We start from the raw sequence: 15,483 nt of genomic DNA on the forward strand, positions 1-15,483 counted from the left end.
TTATTTGTTAGCTCTTATATGAATGGACTCCCCTCACTCAGTCACCCTGCTGAGAGGGCTTCAGACAAACTCAGAAGCCTGAGCAATAACTTGCTGAGGGGCAGGGTGACAAAGGGTTGACAACAGAAATTCAGAGACTGGTCATTGTTTAAGCCAAAAAAGAATATCTGCTGCTGCTTAGGGGGAGAGAGAGAGAGAGGGAGAGAGAGAGAGAGAGAGAGAGAGAGAGAGAGAGAGAGAGAGAGAGAGAGAGAGAGAGAGAGTGAGAGAGTGTGGTGTGTGTCTGTGTGTGTGAATGCATGTTCAGATTCTCACCATTACTTTCCTCTGGTCTTTCTCATCCTTGAAATTAAACTCTGATGCTATTCTTTCTTCTAAAGCACCTGTGAGAAATAACAATAAAAATAATGGGAGGGAAGATAAGGGAACATTCAGTGTTTACTGCCTTACATTTACATGAGAACTCATGTTTTTGTTTAAAATGTAAATAACATCTCTCCCTGAAGAACCTTAAATGTGGAAATATATTTCCATTATAATTGCTTCTTGATGGCATGTAAGTGGCCTCCTGGTGTAGTACAGATGGCAGTGGAGTGGGGGTCTGCTGGCTCAGCTAGCTCTGTGACCTTGGAAGTGGCTAACCTTGCTGAGGGGCTGTCTCACCATCTCATATTGGATGTGATGAGAGGAAGGAAAGGCAGTCGTCCATTCATTCATTCAATGCCTATTTATTGAGCGCCCTACCCCTGCCCCATGTTCTGGAGATACAGAAACATAGGTGTCTGCATTCCACTTGGCATTCCTCGTGAAGAAGGAATCCCAGATCCAAAGGTGCTCCCTTCTGGATGCCCCCGTCCACAGGGCCCCGTTTGGGAGCTGGAGCCGAGCTCTGGCTGGGCTCACGCCCCGTCTTGGTTCTTTGCCTGCAGAGCTGGCCCGGGAGCTGCAGTTCAGTGTGGAAGACATCAACAGGATCCGCGTCGAAAACCCCAACTCTCTATTGGAGCAGAGCGCGGCCTTGTTGAACCTCTGGGTCATCCGTGAAGGCACAAACGCAAAGAGTCAGTACCGTTAAGCTGAGGACACCTCTCTTTTCAAAGCCTGTGCCAGGACCTAGCCTTCTCCACAGTAGTTCTTCCTTCAAGTTCCGTTTGTGATGTTCCCCTTTGGAACCAATCTGTTGTGCCCCCTCTGTCCCTCTCTCTCACACACACCTCTCAGGGTCGGTAGGGCTTCTAGACAATCCTGCCAGAAGAGAATACCAGAGAATCTTGTCCCCCTTCTTCTTCCCACCTGAGAATGAGGTAGCCATCACACTGGGACCCCCAGATAACAGCACGTGTAGGGTGTGTGACATCCTGTTGAATTTCTCAAACAAATAGGACTGTCCTCTCAGGACAGAGCATGGGTGAGTGAAGCCTCTTCTCCTCCCAGCACATCTTTTTCTCCGTCCTGGAGGGAGGATTTGTCTCACTGTTTTCAGCTCCCCCCCAAACAAATTCCCATTGTCAAAAACACAAAGAGGAAATTGAGTGTTTCCATTTACACCTCAAGTCAGCTGGGAAGGAGAAAGGATTTCAAAAGGATGGAATCCAGTCATTCTTACTCTCCTTTTCTGGTAGTATTCTTAGATGACTGAAGTTTTTCCATGCTTTGAAATTGGCCACTGTTAGAGATTGGGAAAAAGATCTGTTGAGGGTGATGACATCTTCTCCAAACATGCCGTTTGTTTTGATCTGCCAAGAAAGGAATGCCTCCACATTCTGAAAAATATAAATCATCTTCCCTCTTCCCCCATTTCCTCCTGGGCTGATTTTCAGAGCCCGGTGACATTCTACATGGCCCTACAGTAGAATTCCCTCAGCAAGCACCTCTCTTCTCTTCAACAGTGGAGAGCCTGTACACTGCCCTGCGGAACATTGATCGGAGCGAGATCATGAACATGTTGGAAGGCTCTGGCAGACAAAGCCGCAATCTGAAACCGGACCGGCGGCACACGGAACGGGACTACTCCTCCTCGCCCTCCCAGATGAATGGTGAGTGTCTCCTGGAAGGAGGCGGGCCTGAGCCAAGCGTGCCCTTCCAGCCTCCAGGACAAGATACTTCATGAAACCTCCTCTCCTGTTGCTGGGAGGTCTGTCTCAACAAACTCCCACTCCAGGGGCAGTGAGAACAGAGGTGAACAAGAGAGACAGGCCTGCACCTCTTTTCAGAGAGGCTCCTGATGCTCCTTACAGGGAGACCTGGTGTCATAGTGGGAAGAGCTCGAGTATGGAGCGGCTGCTACGCTCCTTACCCTACAAGTCGCAGATGCTCTGCAAAGCTCTGCACCAGGCATGGGTGCTCTTGGGCTTCAGTGTCACCATCTGTAAAACAGTCAGTGACTGAGGAGCGGAGGGCATGGAGCTTCCTGCCCAAGGCCTGATGGGGATGAGCTGGATGCTGTTCTGAAAGTCCTATTGCAGCGCCTTCTGTGAGGCTAAGCAGGTTACTTTCCTTTGAGTCCCGTCTCCTTCTCTGGCCTCCTCTTTGCTTACCCCATCTCTTTCACCTTGTTCTTTTTGATGTGGTTCAGCATGGCACGGGAGCCTCCAGTGTGGCCAGGCCCCTGGGAGGTTGACCTTTGCCCTCCGTACCCCCGCTGCTTTCTCTGGAGGACCACTTTCCTTTTGGCAGCCATGGAAGGAGCCAGCCACATGAAGGAAGAGGCTGTGGACCCCCTCCCCCCAAGCCCCTCATCTGCTCTCCCTCTAACCAGTGGGCACAGAAGCAGAGCAGAAACCCTCTCTGTGGTAGGAGCCAGGAGGCTGGGTTCTAGTCCCTTTTTCCTCCTGACTCCATGTGCAGCTGAGCCATCTTCTTTGCTTTAAAATCAGCAAGCTGAGTTAGATCCCTACAATTCCTTACAGACCCTGAAAAAAAATTTTAATTTTGTGAACTGTCTTCCTCTGGCACCTAATACGTCAGCCTGGACAGCTGCATCGTGCCGTTCATGCTCCCCAAGCTCCTAGTTTATCGGTTGTCCGGCCACTTGCCCGTGTGCTCCTGTGCGGGCACCTGTGGCACTGGGCATAGGCCGTGTGTGGTTAAGTTCCAGGCTGGGCTGGCCATAGGGCCCCCTTCGGCCAGGTGGCGCCCGCTCATGCTGGGCCCCTCACACATTTCTTTCTCCGTGTCCTGTGTCTCCTGGAACGTGCCACCTAGCGCCCCTGGGTACAGGGCTCATTTTCTGTTGACCCTGCCCTGTCACCTCTCTCTTCTGCCTCTGACCTCATCTGGACCTGTAGTCCGCTCATTCTCTCCCACCGCCTGTCTCCACTGTCTCCGCCTCGGCAAGGTGTTCAGGAGCCATCAGCCTCTACAGATGCATGTCCTGGGAGACTCCTGCCCCACACCCTGCCCCATGCCTCACGGCTGTGTGCGAGGGCATGTGTGTGCGAGGGCATGTGTGTGCGTGTGTGGGGGCTTGTCTCTGGCTCCCCATGGGGCCTGTGGCTGGGCACTGCTCATTCCTCACGCCCAGCGTAAAGGGATCCAAGACAGTGGTCCACTCTCACGTCCCTCGGGAGACCTGGCTGGGGCGTTGCAGAGGCTGCTGGGTAGACCCACTTGCTTTCACAGAGGAAAGAAGGGAGGGTGGAGGAGGAATGCTGCCAACTTCAGGAAATCCAGCTGACTGAGCACTTCTTGTCTGTGTAATAGCCCATCACTTCATGTAAGATCCCCAGGCCATTTGACTGAAATCAAATCAACAAGGTTTGGGGTTTTTCGTGCCCCAATTATGTACCTGCAAGACAACAGGCCCATAGAATTACGTGACAACAAGCAAGGCATTACAACAATTAAAAATTGGTTAAGAAGGTAGATCCCATGTTAAGTGTTTTTACCATAATAAAATTGCTTTAAAAGAGTTACAAACCCAAGCATTGATGAATGCATACCATTGGCTTTGGGCCTCCCAGCCCCAGCCCGTCACAGAGACTCAAATGCCTAAATGGAGCTCTGAATCCCTGTGCCAGGTTGGGCCTCTCTGTGCCCTGTGGAAAGGTCTCTGTTCCCGTTGGTCAACTCATCTGACAAATATTTTTCAAATACCTATCATGTGCCTGGTGCTTTTTTAGACAGGGAGGAAAAATCAGTTCTTAAACAGACGCCCCACCCAGAAAAACAAACAAACAAATAAACAAGCTCTGCCTTCATGCAATTTACCTTCTATTTGGAGAGTCAAACAATAACCTGATATGTAAGTGAATTATATAATGTGCCAGCGGGTTACAGTAAATGGTGTGGGAAAAAATAGACTCTGGTAAGGGGGATGGGAGTGCTGGGGTTGGGGGTGTACATCAGTGGTGGAAGTGGGTTCCATCTGGACAAAGGCTGGGAGGAGACAAGGGGAATGAACATCTAGACGAGTGTATATTCAGTGGCCCTGCGCGGGAGGCTGGTGTGTTCATAGAGCAGTGAGGAGCCAGAGGGGCTGGGCAGAGGAAGGGAGGCAGAAAGGACAGGAGCAGAGATCAGAGAGCCATAGGAGGCCAGCTCTTGCGGACTATCCTCGGGACATTGGATTTTACTTGGGACGAGATGAAGGGCTATGGGAGGCTTTGGAGCAGAAGGGCAACATGACCTAACTTAAGTTTTTAAAGGATCCCTCGTCCTGCTTTGTCGATTGTAGACAGTCACAAGCTTTCTGGCTTCTCTGTCCAACCTCGCCAGCCCCTTCTGCACCTGCCCCCTCCAGCGGGTCTCCTGATAGGCACAGGCTGTGTGCCCCAAGTGCATACTCCCCGGCACGGCCTGAGCAGACACTCAGAAACAGACCTCAAGCTTGGTCCCTCCTGCCTTTCTGGGCGCCAGAATTAGCTTTTGTTTGTTTTTCTTGCCTTCTTTCCTGTCCCAGGAAGACCACTGCATGTCTGGAAAGAAAAAGCAGGAGGGGTCAGAGGAGGGAGGTTGGGAGATAGCAGCCTCCTGCAGTTTCTCTGGCTTTCTTCTGGGCGGGAGCAGTGATGGCTTGTTCCGGGGCCAGCCCAGCCCTCTGCACTGCTGCTCACGGTCATACCTCATCTCCTTTGTGTTTTACCTCATTTCTCTGCATGCCTGAGCCTCTTTATGAAGCCATGGGAACTAAGGGCAGGGATTGGCTGTCTCATGGTGTCAGGGAAATAGAAACCTGAAGTCTCTTCTCCTTCCTTCCTGGCTCCTCTTGCCATTTGCACTGGGACTGGCCAGACCAGAAGAGGCTTAAGTCAGAAGGCTACTTTGCTTTTCCTGCACAAAAAGAGACTACCCAGGCCCTTGGGTAATAAGTGTGTAGGGAAAAAATTGCCTAAAATCAGAAGGAAATAGCATGTTCCTAAAAATAAAACAGCTTTCTCCCATGAAAGAAAAAAAACAAAAGGACATCTCACACCCACAGTTGTCAGCTCCATTTGGTTTGATAAGTTGAACATATATTAATGTCTACTTAGAAATAAAATGAATACAAGTACTGAATGCGGCTCTCCTCTGAGGCCAGGTTGTCTGTTCACTCTTCATCTAGCTTGCCAATGACATTAAACTAATAGGATAATCATTACATCTGGATCGGCAGAGACCCAGTGTGATAGCCTGAGACGAGGAGAGACCTGGGAGGGACCACTGGACTGTGCTTTGCCCCAAAGCAGTATGTATGGTTGCCTCTTACCTGATTTCCCAGAGGGGAGACCTCTAGACTGAAGGATGTGCTGGTGGCTAAGTTACGGCAAGGTCACACGAGGCGCCTAGAGAAATAGGTACTTCTGAAACGCAACCCAGGGAGCTAAGCAGACCTTATTATGGTCTGGTCCCCTACCTGTGAGATGTTCCTTATGAGGATGCGCTCAGGCATTAATGGGCATTGCTCTTCGTTAATAGAAATCCCACCAGCCATGGGTATGGTCACCCACAGCCTCAGATCCTAGCCTGTGGAGGTGTGGGTGGATCAGTGGGGTCCTCTGGAGACTGAGAGGGAGCAGTGAAACGTGGCCCCTAAATATTGTTTCCCGGGGAGGACTCCAGGATAAACACAAGGCACGAGTGCGTGCATGAGTTCTCTTCATGGACATATTTTCATTCCAGTGACGTTTCATTCAAGTGAACACCATGGAAGTTTTAAAGTGGAAAAGTCACAAAGAATACCCAAGAGTAAGCCTCAGGTATTCTGTGGCCAGCAGAGCCACCATCTCCCAGTTCTTATCCAGACTTACTGAGAGGACTTCCAGTCAGGATGGTGCTGCAGGCACACATGGCCGCCTCCTTGCACAAGCACGTCAGAGTTACAACTGAGATACAGAAACACCATCACTCAGAACCATCAGAACTTACAGAAGCCACATCCATCCAGACTGGTAGGAGGGGCAGAAACACAGAGCAGACTGGTCCCACACCCATGTGTGGTGGGTAAAAGTTTGGGAGGGCTATCTCAGGAGCAAGGAGTCCCAGCCCCACACCGGGTCCCCCACCCCAGGGTTCAAGTGCCAGGAAGATAAGTCCCTATAACTTTTGGCTGCAAAAGCCAGTGAGGATCGAGTCAGTGGAAGAAACTGCTGGAGCCCCAAGCAGATCCTCTTAAAGAACCCACACAGGGACTAACCTGCTCAGACTCACTCCCTCTGAGCTCCAGCACTGGGGTAGCAGCTTAAAAGGCTCCAGTGGCATATAAGGAGAAACTGAAGTGTCTGGTATCAAGGTGAGCAGAGGCCATTGTCCCTTTTCTAAACTCTCCCCCTGAAGAGCCACAGAGCTAACAAGTTGGTGCCATATCTGAGACTCCATGAACCTGGCTAACACTGACCCACCTTGGAGATCCCCAGAGACTCTGCCCCACCCAACTTACAGGCCCAGCCAAGCTGCTTTTCTGTACGAATGACTGGTCTCAGCTCATGCTTTCCAACTTCCTAAATCCTCTCAAACAAGCACAGCTGTCCTCAGTGAACCTTAGGCCTGGCACTAGCAGCAGCCAGGCTAGATTCACAGCTTGGTTTCACCTGGGAACCTCCAAGCCCAGCACAAGTAGCAGCCATCTCAGATTGCTATATAGCTCAGGCAGCGTGGCCCCGGGCAAAACACAGGTGGGAGATGACCTTCACCTGCACCACCCAGGAAACCCCAGGGCCGGTACACCAGGTGGACAGCTGCAGACCATGTTGGAATACCACCAACCTGTCCCTGCACAACTGATTCCCCATGGAGGGCAAAGGTTGGTGGTAAGTGATCACAGTCATTCTTTGCAGCTGACTGGCCTGGGGAAACCCCTCCCATTTATCTTCCAACAGCAACCAAGGCTTAACTACAAGAGAAGGGTGTACTCAGCCCACACAAGGGGTGCGCCTTGAGTACTCAGCTTGGGTGATAGGGGAGGCTGTACCACTGGACCCTACAGGACACCTACTACATTAGGCCACACTACCAAGACACAGTGTCAAAGCAGCTCTACCTGATACATAGAAACAAACACATGGAAGCTTCCATAATGAGGATACAAAGAAACATGGCCCAAATGAAAGAACAGATCAAAACTTCAGAAAAGGAGTTAAATGAAATGGAGATGAGCAATCTATCAGATGCAGAGTTCAAAACACTAATTATAAGGATGCTCAAGAAACTTAGTGAGGACCTCAGCAGCATAAAAAAGATCCAGTCAGAAACAAAGGATACACTAATTGAAATAAAGAACAATTTACAGGGAAATAACAGTAGAGTAGATGATGCAAAGAATCAAATAAATGATTTAGAACATAAGGAAGAAAAAGAAGAAAAAAACCACCCAAAAAGAACAACAACAAGAAAAAAGAATACCCCCATGCCCCCCCCTCAAGTAAAAGAATAGTACAAGCAGCCTCTGGAACAACTTCAAGAGGTCCAACATTCACATCATAGGGGTGCCAGAAGGAGAAGAGGCAAAGCAAAAATTGGAAATCTATTTGAAGAAATAATATAAGAAAACTTCCTTAATTTGGCAAAGGAAATAGACATGTAAGTCCAGGAAGCACAGAGAGTCCCAAACAAGCTAGATGCAAAGAGGACCGCACCAAGACACACCATAATTAAAATGCCAAAGGTTAAAGATAAAGAGAGATCTTAAAAGCAGCGAGAAAAAAGAAGTTAGTTACCTACAGGGAGTTCCCATAAGACTGTCAACTGATTTCTCAAAAGAAACTTTGCTTCCCAATCAGGGCACATGACTAGGTTGCACATTAGGTTCTCAGTTGGGGACACAAGTGAGAGGCAACCACACAGTGATGTTTCTCTCCCTCTCTTCTCCTTTCCCCTCTCTCTAAAAATAAACAATTTAATTTTTTTTAAAAGAAGAAGATACAATTTAAAAAAGAAAAGAAAAGAAAGTTTGCTGGCAAGAAATATTTAAAACCATGAAAGATTGCTCTACCCAGCAAAGATATCATTTAAAATGGAAGGACAGATAAAGTGCTTCCCAGACAAGGTAAAGCTGAAGGAGTTCATCATCACCAAATCATTATTTATATGAAATGTTAAAGGGACTAATTTAAGAAAAAGAAGATCAAAACTAGGAACAATATAATGGCAATAAATACATGTGTATCAACAATTGAATTCAAAAGACAAACTAAGCAAACAAGAAAAACAGAGACAGAATCATGGATATGGAGAGTGTTTTGATGATTGTCAGGTGGGAGGGAGCTGTAGGGGAAAGGTGAAGAGGTGAGGGGATTAAGAAGTACAAACAGATAGTTACCGAATAGCCGTGGGGATGTAAAGTACAGTATAGGAAATGAAGTAGCCAAAGAGCTTATACACATGACCCATGGACATGAACAATTGTGTGGGGATTGTCTGAGAAAGCGGGAGGTTCTGGGTGGAGGGGGGCAAAGGGGGAAAAATCAGGACAACTGTAATAGCATAATCAATTTTAAAAAAAGAACAAAAATAAAAGACTTACTGAGATTCTCAGGAGTGACAGAGTGTTCACCTGGCCACATCTGAGGGACTGTTTAAGATGCATTTCACTACTGGCCAAAATGAAGTAACAGGGACTGGATATACCTTCCTGTTTAAAACAGCCCCCCCCAAAAATGGACAAAATATATGAAACAAAAGTTTTCAAAACATTGGACATCTGGCAAGAAAGGACAGTGATCCATGAGACATGGAAATACACAAAGTGAACCCTGTTGCTAGTTTCTAGGTCATAGTATAGGGAAGAGAAATCCAAGAAGACTCCCTGGTTCAAGAAGTCTGAGTCCAGGGAGACTGGGACAGCTAGAGGTCCCAAGATAGATACCCAGAGAAGAGACAGCTGCACAGGCAGAGGACTCTGGAGATCTTCAGAGGTTCCCCTGCAATTTTGGGGTGAGCATTAATCAGTTATTTACAACAAACTGTTCTATCACAGATAATGCCTAGGGAACAAAGAAGGGTTCTGTCTCAGAAATGGAAAATAACTGGCCCTAGGCTGAGCAATGCTCCAGCCCTGCCTAACGAACCTTAAAAGTAAAATTCAAAAGGAACAAACTATTTCCAAGTAACCTAACTGCATAACAAGACAGAGCTCAAGAATATTTACAAGAATACAGAAATTCAGCACTAACAAGAAAAAAATCACAATGTCTGACATCCATTTAAAGATTATTAGACATACAAAGAGGAAGGAAACATGACCCACAATAAGGAAAAAAATTAATCAATTGAAACTAACCAAAAACTGACCAGATGTCAGAATTAGCAGACAACAATGGTGAAATAACTATATAACTGTATTTCAGGTGTTCAAAAAGTTAAGTAGAGACATGGAAGATAACCCTAACCAATCTTCTAGAGACTGGATAAGATCAGACATTATAGGAAAAAAGATTAGTGGATTTGACTACACAGTAACAGAAACTCTCCAAAATGGAACACAGAAAGGAAACTTTAAAAAATATCAGTGAGCTATGTGACAATTTCAAGTAATGTCATATTTGTGAAATTAAAAGTTACCAACATAGAACAGAGTGAGAAGTATTGAAAGAAATAATGACTGAAAATTTTCCAAATTTGATGAAAGCCATAGCTACACAGACTAAGGAGTTCAATGAAGTGTACAAGAAACGTAACAACTGTGCCAAGGCACAAGATACAATTTCAATGTATAAAAATCAATTGAATTTTATGTCCTAGCAATGAACAATTGTAAATTGAAATTATAAAAGAATACCATTTACAATGTCATTGAAATGCGTGGAGATATATCTGATGAAAGTTGTGAAACCCTTAGAAAACTATAAAACATCTGTGAGAGGAATTAAATAAAGGTAGAGATATACCTTGTTGATGGATCAGAAGACTTGATATTGTTGTCAATTCTCCCTAAATAATATATATATTTGATGCAATCTCAATCAAGATCCCATTATGCTTTTTTGTAGAAACTGACAAAGTAGTTCTAGAATTCATATGGAAAGGACTTAGAAAATGAACAAAGTTGGAGGACTCACACTACCTGACTTCAGGATTTATTGCAAAGCTATGGTAATCAATACAGTGTGGTATTGTCATAAATATAGATAAAGCAATAGAACAGAATAGAGTTCAGAAATAAAACCACATATGTATGAACAACTGATTTTCAACAAAGGCAATTCAGTGGAGGAAGGACAATGTTTACAACAAGTGGTACTGGAACAATTGGATATCCATAGGCAAAAATGAACTTGGATTCACACTTTGCACCATATGCAACAATTACCTCAAAATGGATTATAAATTAAGTCTAAAACCTAACATAAAAACTCATAGGAGTAAAATTATGAAACTTCTAGATGAAAACATAAAAGAAAACTTTAGAGATCTTGGGTAAGGCAAAGATTTCTTAGATACAACACCAAAAGCACAATCTATAAAAGAACAAATCGATCATTTGAAGTTCATTAAAACATCTGTTCTTCAAATTACACTGTGAAGAAAATGAAAAGACGAGCTACAGAATGGGAGGAAATATTATTGCCAAATCTGATAGAGGACTTGTATCCAGAAATATATTAAGAACTCTCAAAACTCAATAATAAGAAAACAAACAACCCACATTTTAGAATGGGCAAAAGATTTGAACGAACACTTACCCCATAAGATGTTCAGATGGCAAATAAGTTCATGAAAAGATGCTCAACATCATTAGCCATTAGGGAAATACAAATTAAAACAACAAGGAGATGTCACTACACATAAGAATAAAATGGAAAAGACTGACCATTCCAAGGGTTGATTAGGACACGGAAGGACTGGGACTCTCGTACGCTGCTGGTGGGAATATAAAATGGGATGACCACTTTGGAAAACACTTTATTTGAAATAGCCCAATATTGGAACCCAAATGTCCATTAGCTGGTAAATGGTTGAACAAACTGTAGTCTGTCCATCCAAAGGAATACTTACAGCTCAGCAATAAAAATGCAAAACTTACAAATACATGCAACAATATGGATGATACCCAACTAATTAAGCTGAGTGAAAGAAGCCAGACAGAAAAAGAGTGCACACTGTGTAATTCCATTTACACAAAATTCAAGGAAATGCAAACTAATGTATAGTGACAGAAAGCAGGTCAGTGGTTACCTGGGAATGGGGTGGCAAAAGAAAATATTACAAAGAAGCATGAGGAAAACTTTCAGGGATGGTGAGTGTCCCTCTCTTCATTGTGGTGGTGGTTTCATGGATATATATCTACGTCGGCACCTGTCAATGTATCTACTTTAAATATGTGCACTTATTGTATGTCCACTATTACTCTGTAAAGCCATCTTTAAAAGATATTAATGGCAGAGTCTAGTGAAAAAACCACTCTGATTAACTGTGTGCCTTAAGCAAATTCCTGAACCTCTAGTTTCCTATTCTATAAAGTAGGAATAATATTACTTTCCTTGTAGGGTTGTTGTATTAAGAATTAAAAATAACATGGCAGATATGTTTTATACAAAATAGATACTCAATTATTAATGGAAATAATATAATAATGTTTTAAAAATAACAAGAAGAAAAATAATCACTTGACTCTAAATATCCTGTTTGCATCTATATGGAGAGATTTATTTGGAGGGTTTGAAGGCCATTGCCCCGGGTTTCCCAATTCCTTAGGTCACAGTTTCACATACAATGATGTGGAGTTCATGTCCTGGTAAGATTTGACCCATCCATTTCTCCTCTCTACCACCTCTTTGTTCCTGGTTTGGTCAAACAAAATCCTACCTGCCAGCCACTCCAACACCTCACGGTCTCTTCCTCCTTCCCCTTGTTTTGGGGCATGGAACCACATAGACTTGTAGAGATCAGTCAAGAAGAAAACTCTCCTGGGAAGATTAAAAGAAGATGTACGAGTATGTCAATCACACAGCATGGTTCTTGGCTCATTGAAACATGTGTAAATGTTAGTGATTGTGGCTTTACTAAATATGGATGGGATCACCTGTTCTTGCTCCCGTGTCCCCCTCACACACCTGGAGAGCTCTGCAGTAGTCATTGGGGCCAATGAATTCCCAGCTTGTTCTAGGCAAGTGGAAGGAAAAGGGAGACACCATCGCTGCCTGTGAAAGAGTATATAGCTCATGAGCAGGTTCAAAGATGGGGCAAATCAATGCAAGTGGAAGTCATTGGGAAAACATCATGAAAAAAGAGGCCAAGAGAACCTGTCTTTTGTGTGTGTGTTGTGTGTTTGTAACCCCCAACCCTTTAACCCAGTACAAGGTGTATAATTGGGTCTCAATTAATAATTTGTGGGGTTGAACAAGTGAATGAGGATAGCTGGAGATGGTATTGTCAAAAGTAGAGAAGGAAAGGGGGAGCAGCAGCTGAGGCCCAGAGTGGGGCACGAGGAGGTTCCATTCGGCTAAAGAAAGGCCAAGCCCAGGAAATAGCTGGATGCAGGGGGTGGGGAGGGGGGCAGGGTAAATGGCAGGATGAAGAGCCTGGACACTAGATTAAGGACCTCTGTGGAAACAGGAAGGTCACGACAGAGACTGCAGGGGGCAGCCGCACCCATGCCCAGAATCCTCCTTTGGCTCTGCTGGGTCTTCAGAGGTTATAGGCACATAGCTGCTCCATGAGCCAAATGGGGAATTTTGTCTTCTAGTTCCTTCTCCCACCCACAGATCAGCAGCTGCTCTGAAGGGGAGTCAGAGGCTCTCTTTCCCCTTTTCACAGGGACCGCACTCCTGGCTGGAGGAGAGCAGAAGAGCCACATGACAGGACAGTGCCCATTCAGCTGGCACACAGAATCCTCACACACACGTGCCACTCACTCAGGTTCCTAGTCACTTCTGAACACCAGGGAACCAATACCAGAGCCAACCCCCAAACTAGCAGGGACTCCTGTCCGAGCCAGTCAGTAAGGAACAGACGTGCGAACAGTCTGTGCTGACCAGGGGGCCACGCACAGCGTCCTGAGCTGGCCATCTCCAGTCCCACCTGCTCACTGCTGACCGGGAGCTGGCATGAAACTCAGGGCCTGCAAGGGAGGAGCTTCCGGGCAGAGCCCTGAGGTGGCAGCTGATGTGCCTGGTGCCTCCTGGCATCTCTGACCTGGCCCATTTTGATCCCTTAGAGCCCTCACTTGTGCCTCTTGAGATCATTCACATTTCTAGAACCTGTCTGCAACTTGAGGAAAAGCTACTTCATCCCAAACCAAATGGTTTTCCATTTGGTCCCTGCACCGAGGTCTGTGGCCGTTTGGTGTACCCATTCGACCCCGCTAAGGCAGCTCGGTTACTGACCCTGGCTCTGGGTGGGCTGTTTCCTCCTTTTAAGATACATTCCTGATAGTACTCTACGGACTGTGCTAAAGCGAAGTTTTGAACAAAGAAAGAACATTTCTTTCTGCCCAGCCATGGAGAAGTGCGGTTGTCCTCCGATTGGGGACAGAATGGAGCAGGAGTCCTGTGGATCAAGGCTTCTTGATCTAGCGCTCTGAATTGGAAAAGAATTCCAATCTCTTCTCTTTGCCATCCAGCAAAGGCGCCCTCCTCTCCGCCCCTCTCCCTGGCTGCCTGCCACCCCCAGAGCCTTGTTTCTCTTGCCCAGGTGCCCTGGGCAGCAGCCACAAGGCCTGAGCAATGGAGTTTGAGCTTGGAAAACTCCTCGCCCGGAATGTGCATGCCTGTCTGTGGCCGTGCCCGTGTGTGCGTGTGCGTGGACATGCACGTAGGCGTGTGTGACAAAAATCGCTTCTGGAGCATGTTGCCCTCTGTCTGCCCATCCAGGTTACTCCTCGCTGCAGGACGAGCTGCTGTCCCCTGCCTCCCTGCACTACGCGCTTCCCTCTCCGCTGCGTGCAGACCAGTACTGGAACGAGGTGGCCGTCATAGACGCCATCCCCTTGGCGGCCACGGAGCATGACGCCATGCTGGAGATGTCTGACATGCAGGTGTGGTCCGCGGGCCTCACACCCTCTTTGGTTACTGCTGAGGACTCCTCTCTGGAGTGCAGCAAGGCCGAGGACTCTGACGCCACTGGCCACGAGTGGAAGCTGGAGGGGGCTCTCTCCGAGGGACTCCAGGGCCCCACGGTGGGCTCTCTGGACCTTGTGGAGGACGACACAGTGGATTCAGATGCCACAAATGGCCTTATTGATTTGCTTGACCAGGAGGAAGGTCAGAGGTCAGAAGAGAAGCTGCCAGGTCATAAGAGGCAGGAGGACTCGACAGGTGCAGGGCAGGACTCAGAGAATGAAGTGTCTCTTGTTTCAGGCCAGCAGAAGGTGCAAGCCCACATCACAGAGTCCCCCACTGTGAGTCGGGTGATGGAGACCAGCCAGGACAGGTAAGGGCGGGGCTGCCGTGGTGGGATGCCTTTCCTCCTCCGGGCTCCCGGGTGACTCTGTGCCTGGCAGTGAGTTCAGAGGGAATTTCGTAGGTGCTGCTGCTGACCCTTCCTCTGTTCTTAACGCCCTGGGACAAGTTCATTCTGGAGGTGCCAGCTTTCTCTGGAGCTTCTGAGCCCTCACTCAGGCCTCTTGTTATGTAAGAATGGAGCTGTGATCTGCAAAGGCCGATCCCTCCCCAAGACCCGCTCTGGGTGTGGCTACCAAGAGAGAGGCTTAGGGTGTTGGGGTTGTGGGTAGCATACTTAGGAGAGAGATTACAACGCTTGGAGGAACCGGGTCTCTAGAGTGTGTCTGGGGCTAGGTGCTCTGGGCCACTATCGCTGTTGTGTGCTTATCGTTGAAGACCATATTTAGAAACCTACAAGCACCAGGGCCCGGATAGTCATTCGTGTGGTCACACAGCCTGCATGTGACAGGGCTGATAATGGTGCCCTTTCTACTTTATCCCTTTGAAAGAGTGAGGCTGCTGGGCTCATCTGCAGCAGGACAGAGCTTTCAACTACTAAGAAATGGTTGTTCTTGTTGCTCCTCACTGAGCTCTCTGTGACAAGAAGCAGCAGGGAAGCATGGGGGACAGTTAGTGCAGAAGGGCCTCATGCACCTGTGGCCCGACTCACTGCCGTGCCGTGAACACC

General features: G+C 47.0%; 1 protein-coding gene across 9 annotated transcripts in view; it reads left to right on the top strand.

The window, feature by feature from the left end:
- ANK1 (ankyrin 1) overlaps window positions 1-15,483 on the top strand; it is a 101,844-nt gene that overhangs the window by 69,420 nt on the left and 16,941 nt on the right. For 6 of the 9 annotated variants that reach the window (XM_090258781.1, XM_090258783.1, XM_090258785.1 and 3 more), the window contains 3 exons: window positions 930-1,061; window positions 1,890-2,036; window positions 14,226-14,784. In XM_090258781.1, the coding sequence (XP_090114907.1) occupies window positions 930-1,061; window positions 1,890-2,036; window positions 14,226-14,784 (838 nt within the window). The remainder of the gene's footprint in view (window positions 1-929; window positions 1,062-1,889; window positions 2,037-14,225; window positions 14,785-15,483) is intronic. The other 3 variants (XM_090258789.1, XM_090258788.1, XM_090258790.1) reach the window with 1 other exon arrangement.

This window comes from Furipterus horrens, unplaced genomic scaffold (assembly GCF_987537825.1).
Source record: "Furipterus horrens unplaced genomic scaffold, mFurHor1.1.pri manual_scaffold_12, whole genome shotgun sequence".
Taxonomy (NCBI): domain Eukaryota; kingdom Metazoa; phylum Chordata; class Mammalia; order Chiroptera; family Furipteridae; genus Furipterus; species Furipterus horrens.